We start from the raw sequence: 10,491 nt of genomic DNA on the forward strand, positions 1-10,491 counted from the left end.
CAACCTTCCTTCCAAGGAGTGGCTGGTGGGTTTGAACCGCCAGCCGTCTGGTTAGCAGGCAAGTGTCTTAGCCACTATGCTACCAGAGATGTTAGAGAAGTGATATTGGAGGTAGGCCTTGGAAGAAAAGGACTTTATATGGGGAAAAGGTATTCCTGGAAGAGGTGACAAGATGTGTACAGATATGAGTATCATGGCAGACAATGAGAACACATCAGATATAACCAGAATGTAGAGAGTATGGAGGCTGTTAAGAGGATAGAGATGAGGAAGGCTTGGGTCAGGTGGTTCAAGGCCTTGAAGAGGGTGCTAGAGGTGTTCCTAGAGGATAATCAGCAGATGAGAGACCAGTTATCTTCTTCATATTTCTGCTGTCAAGGGCATTACTCATGGTAGCTGGCATGCAGTTTGTGTTCAGTGAATAATAGTTGACTTTAGAAGATGAAGAAGGAAGAATGAAAAAAAATGGCTTTGAGATATTTAGCTTGGTTTTGGTCACGAACAGTAAGATAATGAATATAGGAAGAACAAATGTGGGACATTGTAGTGTGTGTGTGGGGGGAGAAACAGGTTCATTTTTAAAAGAGTTAATTGGATTGAGAGTGTTTAATGGAGAAGTCAAGGTGACAACTGGAGGTAGAAGTCTGGGCTCTGAAGTTAGATATGGTTCTTGGGTGTAGCTAAATTAGGAAATCATACTTTTTTTAGTATCTGTCCCTATTCTTTTTCTATTAGAAAGGCTTCACAATACTATTCTCTTATCCCTTCTGTCAATTTCCTATACCTGCCCTGCTACAGCACGAGCATAGGTTCACTGTAGGAAATTGCCATATTCGAGTAAACCAAGTCCTGGCCCAAGACTTGAAAACTTTGTCTTAAGTATGATTTCTTTATGTACAAAATGTTTTGTCCATACAGATCAATTGTAAACTGTCTTATTTGAAAGGAAAATCCATCCTCTCTGGGGGCCAGCCGCAGTTCAGTGTAGAGTGCGGTGGGCTTACAGCCAAGAGCACTGGCTAGGGAATGGAAATGCCCTCCCCTGCTAGAGGAGCCGAATGAGTGTAGCAGCAGTTGCTCTTTCTTTTCTCCTTTAATTATTAATATATTTTATTTTATTTGGCTTTATCTTTTAGAGCAGTTTTAGGTTTCCAGAAAAATTGAACAGGACGTTCAGAGAGTTCCCGTATATCCCCTCTCCCTCTACATGTGCAGTTTTCTTTGTCAGGAATGCCTTACATTTGTGTGGTGTATTTGTTATATTTGGATCCAATATCAATACATTATTAACAACTGAAGTCCATAGTTAACCTAGGCTTCACTCTCTGTGTTGTATGTTTCTATAGGTTTTGACAGATATGTGTTATGTATCCACCATTATAGTGCCATACAGCATTTCACTGTCCTAAAAATCGCCTTTGCTCTATTTGTCTTTCCTCCTCAGCTCTTAGCAACCTGTCAACCACTGACTTATACTGTATCTATAGTTTTCTCTCTTCCAGAAGTTGGATCATACGGTAGCTTTTTCAGACTGGCTTCCTTCACTTAGCAGTATGCATTTAAGTATCATCCATGTCTTTTCATAGCTTGATAGCTCATTTCCTTTTATCTCTGAATAATGCTCCATTGTATGGATGCACTTCAGTGTGTTTATCCATTCTTCTGTTGAAGGACATCTTGGCGGCTTCTCGTTTTGGCAATTGTTGAATAAAGCTGCTGTTAACATTCGTGTGTAGGTTAATTGTGTGGTATATGTTTTCAGCTCACTTGGGTAGATACCTAGGAGATTGAGTGCAATTGCAGGTTGTATAGTAAGTCTGTGTTTAGCTTTGTACAAAATGACCAATCTGTCTTCCAAAATGGTTGTACCATTTGCATTCCTGTGAACAGTGAATAAGAATTTCTGTTGCTCTACATCCTTGCCAGCATTTGGTGTTATCTGTGGTTTTTATTTTAGCCATTTTAATAGTTATGTCGTGGTATTGCATTGTTGTTTCAATTTGCAATTCCCTAGTGACATGTGAATATAGATAGTGTCACAGTAGAGGTGTGCTCCATAGCCAGTTATTATATCTATTTCTAAAATTATGGATTCTTCACCCTGCTTATTGACTCTCAAGACAAAAAAACAGATTCCTTGGTTCCACGATCAACACCAGTGGAAGCAGCAGTCAAGAAACCAGACAACATATTGCATGGGTAAATCTGTGGCAAAAGACCTCTTTAAAGTGCTAAAGAGCAAAGATGTCTCTGAAGACTAAGGTGTGCCCAACCCAAGCCATGGTGCTTTCAGTTGCCTCGTATGCATGTGAGAGCTGGACAGTGACTGAGGAAGAATTGATGCTTTTGAGTTGTGTTGGCAAATAATATTGAAAGTACCATGGACTGCCAGAAGAACTAACAAATCTGTCTTGGCAGAAGTACAGCCCAAATGTTCCTTGGAAGCGAGAATGGCCAGACTTTGTCTCACCTCCTTTGGTCATGTTGTCAGAAGGGACTGTTCCCTGCAGAAGGAAATCATGCTTGGTAAAGTCAACGGAAAAGGAGAAGGCCCTCAACAAGTTGGATTGACACAGTGGCTGCAGTGATGGGCTCAGATATGGCAAGGATTGTGAGGCTGTTGCAGGACTGGGCAGTGTTTCGTTCTGTTGTACATGGGGTCACTATCAGTCAGAGCCAACTCAGTGGCACCTAACAACGACAACGATGACGTGATGCTGGTTATCTTCTCATATGCATAACTGCCATCCATGTATCTTCTTTAGTGAGGTGTCTGCTCAGCCCTTTCATCCCTTTTTTAGTTGAGTATTTTGTTTCTTGTTGTTGAGTGTTAAAGAGTTCTTTGTCTATTTCAGATACAAGTCCTTTATCAGATATATATCTTACAAATATTTTCTGCCAGTCAATGGCTTATCTTTTCATTTTGTTAACAAAATCTTCGCAGGACAAAAGTTTTTAAAAAAATTTTAACAAAGTCCACCTTAAGTTTTCTCTTTCGGCATCCATTTTTGAAATAAAATACCTTGTTACTAAGGTTTTGTTTAAAGATTTTCACAATTGTCATCGTCACTCATTGATACCCTCGTGATTGCCCTGTTCCATACTAGAGGAGTAGAGGTACAAAATATGTGTCTGTCTTGGCTACAGAGCTCTGGGTTTTGTCTCACAAGCCAGTAAGCAGAGCGAAGAATCCGTAATTTTAGAAATAAAAATAAGTGGCTATGGAGCATACCTCTGCTGTGACATTATCTAAAACCATTAATTCCAATTAAATTCAACAACTCCAGCTTACAGTATTTTTTCAGAGAAGTTTTATATGGTAATATTACTACCAACCTAATTTATAAGTACTAAATAGCAAAACCTGAATATTCAAGTCCCAGTTTTAGTATTAAAATTGGAAAACAAAGATGCATACTAGGAGTGTACCAGTGTCACTGTAGTCATATACTCTGGGGATGTGGTGTGAAAGATTGAAATTAAGTGCTATGTCAGTGTTACTTGGGTTCAGTTATCCTCTGCTCTGCCATACTAGAAAACTGCATAAGCATTTCAACCACTTGAATTCTGCCAGCTTTTGGAAACATCCATGTTTTTAGGGTTGGTTTTATTTTGTTTTTCCTTGTTATTTGTTTTTAGCCCCCCCCCCCCCCCCCCCCCCCCCCCCCCCCCCCCCCCCCCGGCATTTTTCCAGCTGTTCCCTAGGGAGTAGGTTTATAGTGGAGTTTCTTTAGTAGGCTTCCAGCTGGCTTCATTTTCACTATCACCATGAAGTTGCTGCTTTTGTAGCATTATAAATTATCCATTATGCATTGCCTTGGGATTTTCCATTTGAATTGTTGACTTCATCTTTTTGGTTTTATGTACAGGCTATCTCCTGGTTCAGACATCTATGTGACAGTCTCATCCATTGCTTTGGCAAGATCCCAGCAGTGCCGTAACTCCCCTAGCAACCTGTCTTCATCCAGCGAAACTGGCTCTGGTGGGGGCACCTACAGGCAGAAGTCCATGCCAGAAGGGTAGGTGTGCACTGGCCCCATTGTCCGCTGTCTTTCCTCTGTAATTCAGATAATGTAAAATGATTTCTATTCAGCCAGCCTTGAGCAACTTACAAAGACCAAACGGGACAATGTGGTAAACATTCCAAACAGAAAAATGTTGTAATGGGTAATTCAAGCCACTTCTTAGGAAGTTTATCATTCTGTAGTCTCTGAAGTCTCAATGCAGAGAAATCAAATTGCATCTGTTTCTTCATTACATATATTGTTTAGTTTCATTGTACAGAGTCTGTCAATTCTTAATATTTCCTTCAAAGTGGACTCAGCAGTGTGATACTTGCACTGGTTGGAGTTTGTGTGGCTCTTAAAGTAGAGGAAATGATAATCAATCCAGAGCTTAAAATTATTTTTCTCACACTTAAAAGTCCTTTGTGATTTTAGCCTGTGGAGTTTTTTGTTTTTCTTTTCTCACTTCTCTTGAAAACATTATATGCCCAAAAGTAATTTCTTTTTGATTCTGACAAAACTTACAAAGTGAAATGCTAAATATACATGATTTTAGAGGCCGCTTGTGGTAGTTAAGGTGATGTGTCAACTTGGCTGGGCATGGTTTTGAGTGGCTGAGCAGCTGGTGATAGTTATTCCCCATGATGAGACTGGCAATCAACTCCAGGGTGGAATCTACCACAAGCAGCTGAGTAGCTACTTTAGGGATGTGGTCTGCTTCTCATACATAAGGAGAAGCTTTGGGAATGGTCTGTAGCCTTCTGTCATGCTCGAATCCTGCATGTAGCCAAGTTGTCATTCAGTAGCCTGCCATGTTATCTGTAGATTTTGGGAGTGTTAATGGACTTCAATCAGTGACCTGCCATGTGGTTTGGTAATATTGGGACTGTGCCTTTTTACTTGTCGACCTTGGGTTTGTCAGCCTCAGCAGCCAGCAGCCACCTGAGTGAAGAAGGCCTCCAGCTTCAATGGGCCAGGAGGAGCAAGAGGCAGAGCTGAAGCCTAAGATTGAGGGAGTTTCATCCATCCCCTAAAGTCTGGCACTTTGAACTTGGATTTCTAGCCTCCAACACTGTAAGAGAATAAACCCTATTTGTTAAGGCCATCAACGTATGGTATTCCTGTCAGAGCCAGCACTAGAGGTAACCAAAACACCACTATAAGGAAAAAGATTGTTTTGTTTGTTCAAACAGAACAAGGGGATACTGCATGGTTTAAAATCAAGAACCATCAGGGTTGTATCCTTTCACCGTGTTTATTCAATCTGTATGCTGAAAAATAATCCAAGAAGCTGGATTATATGAAGAAGAACATGGCATTAGGATCAGAGGAAGACTGATTTACAGCCTGTGATATACAGATGACACAACCTTGCTTGCTGACAGTAAAAAAGACTTGAAGCAGCTACTGATGAAGAACAAAGATGACAGCCTTCAATATGGATTAAACCCACTGCCATTGAGTCAAATCCGACTCATGGTGACACCTCCCTGGGTTTCTGAGGTGGTATCACTGCAAAAGTAGATTGCCCAACCTTTCTTCCAAGGAGTGGCTGGTGAATTTGAACCGTTAGCCTTCTGGTTAGCAGTCATATGCCTTAGGCACTATGCCACCAGAACTCCTTCAATATGGATTACACCTCAACATAAAGAAAACAGAAGTTCTCACAACTGGACCAATGAGCAACATCTTGATAAATGGAGAAAGAATTGAAGTTGTCAGGGATTTTATTTTACTTGGATCCACAGTCAACATCCATGGTAGCAGCAGTCAAGAAATCAAACAGCATATTGCACTTGGTAAATCTGTTGCAAAAGAACTCTTTAATGTGTTAAAGAACAAAGATGTCACCTTGAGGACTAAGGTGTGGCTGACCCAAGCCATGGTATTTTCAATCACCTCATATGCATGTGAGAGCTGGACAATGAATAAGGAAGACCACAGAAGAACTGATGCTTTTGAATTGTGATGTTGGCAAAGTACATTGAAGGCACCGTGGACTACTAGAAAAATGAACAATTCTGTCTTAGAGGAAGGACCACCAGGGTGTTCTTCAGAAGTGAGAATGGCCCCACTTCATCTCTCATACTTTGGCCTTGTTGTCAGAAGGGACAAGCCCCTGGAGAAGGATATCATGCTTGGTCAGGCAGAGGGTTAGCAAAAAAGGGGAAGACCCTCAACAGATTGACACAGTGGCTACAACAGGGGGCAATGGTTGTGAGTATGGCGCAGCACTGGGCAGTGTTTCATTCTGTTGTGCGTAGGGTCATCATGAGTGGGAACTGACTTGACAGCACCTAACAACAACAGCAACAAAAAAGGAGATGTCTAACGCTGGGAAGTAATTAGTGGCAAAACATGCCCTGGCACACCAGTGCAAGTAGCACAATAAGCTGCCTTTGCACAGAGGAAGAGGAGAAGAGCCATTAGAGAGAGACTTCAGGCTGGGTTTCCCTCAGGAACTTGACTAAGAGCTGAAAACATTGGAAAATCCAGGGAAAGGTTGTTAGGAAAAGTGATATTTCTACTCTACTCTTGTATTTTCCCCAAATACTTCTTTAACACATGGACACATGATTTGATCACTTTCTGGAAATGCCACAGTGTCACAAAATAAGTACATTTACTAAGAATATATCCTCATAATGAGTATATTTTTTCCTATAATATTCTGTTGCTTTTTATAGCTATTAAATACTATTTTCATTGTTGCTAACGGTTTATGTTAGCAGAAATTAGGTAATAAACCACTATGGCATGTGCTTTCCCCACCCTGCTATCTCCCCCAGGACTCCTTTGGTAGCCTATCTAAAATGCACATTTCTTATTTTAATTACTTCAGTGACAATTAGGGGAAAAAATAAATTCAGCTCTTACTCATGAGTGCCTGCAAAGGGTTTTGATTTAAGTATCATTATACCATACCACAAGCCTAATTCGTTATTTCCAGTTCTAACTGATAGAATTTAAATGGCCTGGTTCGACTTTAAAAATAAGACTTCATTGCAATTTAAGTATCACTACTGCAGTGAAATAAAACTGAAGTAGAAAACTTTGTCTTTTTCTGTCTGTGATAGACTTTGAATGTTTACCTACAATCTAAGTTGAAACATGAATTTGATGAATATTAGTGTTAGAAACATGGTTCCAATACCCATGCTACAATTTTTTTTTTTTTTTTTTTTCAATGAGGCAGTAACCATTCAATTTGGTGCTACTGGAGGTGGTATTGGGGGTGTTCCTCGTTGTTAAAAAGGTTACTCAGTGGTTATTGGCCATATTGTGTAACATTTTAACCTTGAGTAATTTTTTACAAGAAGACACAGTGTTTCCCTCTATATCCCAAGTAGTTTTTGTCTCCATCATTGATCCAAGAGACAGCCATTCACTGGCTGATTCCTAAGTGTTGCTTATGGGCCAGGGTTGGTCCTAAAGTTATCTGTATCCCGAGAAAAATGAATCTGTCTGCACTACAACTTAACCCCAGGAAAAACAGATACTGCCAGTTGACAATGAGGCAGAAATGTATGTACTCTTCTGCAGACTCATTCATGCTAAACTTCCACAGACTCCACAGCATGGGTCAATTGTATCATTTTGTCCAGAAACATAATCAGCTCCTTTATTGTCCTTCCTCCACTCCATGGGCTCGGTCTTTGCATCTGTGTGATGTGTGCTTGCCCAACCCCTGGTGTGGGGACGTTGAGACTCTCCAAACCAGTTGAAAGGTGAAGTTTAATAGGGTGGTTAATAATACCTGCTCCACTCAAGTGGAGAGAAAAAACACCCACACAGGGTTAGCATAGATGTGGTGTTGTTGTTGTTACTTGCCATTGAGTTGGACCCTACTCATAGCGACCCCTCCTTGGGTTTCCAAGGCAGTAAGTATCACTATGGAAGTAGATTGCCCAACCTTCCTTCCGAGGAGTGGCATAGATGTGAGAGGTAGTTAAATAGCAACAACTGTTGAAAAGACATAGGGCCTGCTCTGCCATCCTTGGAGATGTCTTTTTGGGCCCCACTCTTTGAGAAATGCTGAAAAGGAAGAGCATATCCAGAGGTGAAGGATGGGGAAGTGAAGAGTTTGGAGACAGTGGTGTGAGGACATACTGGGAATGTCTGTCTAATCTGAAGATAAGAATGATTGATGTGAGGAGGGCATGGAAGCATTCTTCCCACACAGAAAAGTACACTCTTAGGAGGGCTTACACTTGTCTTTGAAGGCAATTGAGACCAGTGAATGAAAGTCATGGAGAAGATTCCAAACCATTATGAGGAAGATATTTCAAAGTTGTCACTACCCTGGAGAAGAGTGAACTGCCTCGCAAAGCCAAGACTTCTTGGTCATTGGACTTATTCAGGCAGAGACTAAATAAAGATGCCATAAATGTGTTTCAGGTATTGGCCAAATGATTACTCAACAATTCGTTCTAATCTGAACTGTGAGTCTTACTACTAAGTGCTCCTCAAAAAAGGGCACAATTAAACTCTTTAGAAGGCAGGACAAACATTTTCTGATCTTCTCAAGGATAGGATCATTTACACCCAATACCCTGGCACAAGATAAATGGTATGGTGTGTTTACTGAAATTGAAAGTTCTTCAGGTGAAAATATCTGTCAGGGCAGAATTTAAAGATAGCCTAGTAGCATTTATTTAAAAACAGCCAGAAAAGTGTTCTACTTCAAATTGAGAAATTTAAAAAGTTATTTTTAAGTTTCTGTAAACTACTACAAAATAGATGGAGTGATAGCAGTGGCTGTAGTGATGGGCTCCAGCATAGCGACGATTATGCAGGTGGCCCAGGACTGGACGGCGTTACGCTCTGTTGCGTGTATGGTCTCCATGAGTTGGAATCGACATGACAGCACCTAACAACAACAGCTCCCAAAAAGTAAAAGCAAGGCTAGAATCCATTATTAACTTCTATCTCCTTGCCTTTTTTTTTTTTTTTTTTAATTTTCAGGCTTTAAATTTAAAAATAAAAAAAGCCTCAATGTAGTGTAGATTTAGAATAGGATCATAGGGTCAATTTGAGGATATTCACTGTTCTAAACTAAACAGGGACTTTACTTGGGAAGGAGATGGCAAAAAGCATGATTTGTGGATTTTTCTTTAAGGAGTACTTGTACTGAAGTTTTTATAAATCAAGTTGTTTGTTTTTAATAATGCCTACATCAGTATAGGGAGCTCTGGTAGCATAGTGCATAAGGCACTTGACTGCTAACCAGAAGGCTGGCAGTTCAAACCCACCAGCCACTCCTGGAAGGAAGGTTGGGCAATCTATTTCCGTAGTGATACTGCCTCGGAAACCCAAGGAGGGATCGCTATGAGTTGGGTCCAACTCGATGGCACATAACAACAACAACAACATCAGCATGTGGCAGTTAACTTTGTTTAATGAGCCTCATGATTGTTTTTGTAAATGAACATTATTTGTGAGAAAATTATGAGAGGGATTCTGTGATAGGAGTTTCATTACAGAGGTAGATAACTTATAGGATATTCTAGTTTCTCAATGCTTGTATATGCATATTTTCTTGAGTCCATATCAGGAAGTTGCCCTTTTACAGGTAAGGAAGTAGGCAAAATGTTGAGTGACTTTACTCAGCGTCCCTTTGGATGATGGAGTTGGAATTTGGAGCCACGTTTTCCTACTCCTGTTCCCAGGCTCTTTCCGGGACACTACCTGCTAGTCTTCCCGTGTGTTTATCAGTCTTTCACAAATAAGAAAACACAACACATGCATTGATTAACTCAGGCCTTATTTCATCTTTTATTGTGCAGGTTACTCATAAATTCCTTAGTAAACAAACACACATAAGTTTGCAAATTTCCACATGAATGGGTTTTACATGCTGTCCCCTTTTCACAGATATTTAATACTTACTTTGCTGATATTACTACTCAAGGCACATGCTTTAATTAAACACATGCTATATTAGTGTTTCTTTGCTATTCATAAGGTTTACCCTGGCCAGTTCTTTTCAGAAGTGGACGGCCTCTTCCTTCTTCCTAGTCTGTCTCAGTCTATAAGCTGGGCTGTTATCTGTGCACCAGGTGCATCTCTCTGGGTTTAAACACCAGAGGCTCAGCCTCAAAACTCACATCTACATGTCACCACAGGTAGTGTCCTGGAAACAGCCGCAGACATCCATTAATCATCAGAACATGGAATGTACGAAGTATGAATCTAGGAAAATTGGAAGTTGTCAAAAAGGAAATGCAATGCATAAAGATTGATATCCTCGGCGTTCTTGTTGTTGTTGTTGTTGTTAAGTGCCGGCGAGTCGTTTCCGACTCATAGCAACCCCATGCACAGCAGAACGAAACACTGCCTGATCCCGCGCCAGCCCCACAATCCCTGCTATATTAGAGCCCATCACCACAGCCACCATATCAATCCATCTCCTTGAAGGCCTCCCCCTCTTTCGTCGACCCTCCACCCTACCAAGCATGACATCCTTCTCCAGGGAATGGTCCCTTCT

At 40.7% G+C, this 10,491-nt stretch overlaps 1 protein-coding gene across 1 annotated transcript in view; it reads left to right on the top strand.

Annotated features, from left to right (window-relative positions):
- The window catches only part of SIPA1L1 (signal induced proliferation associated 1 like 1), a 184,497-nt gene that overhangs the window by 116,907 nt on the left and 57,099 nt on the right, over positions 1-10,491 (top strand). Inside the window, exon 10 of the mRNA XM_007942340.2 lies at positions 3,870-4,019. Within this exon, the coding sequence (XP_007940531.1) occupies positions 3,870-4,019 (150 nt within the window). The remainder of the gene's footprint in view (positions 1-3,869; positions 4,020-10,491) is intronic.

Source organism: Orycteropus afer, unplaced genomic scaffold, assembly GCF_000298275.1.
Source record: "Orycteropus afer afer isolate SDZICR_OR568_19922 unplaced genomic scaffold, OryAfe1.0 scaffold00088, whole genome shotgun sequence".
Taxonomy (NCBI): domain Eukaryota; kingdom Metazoa; phylum Chordata; class Mammalia; order Tubulidentata; family Orycteropodidae; genus Orycteropus; species Orycteropus afer.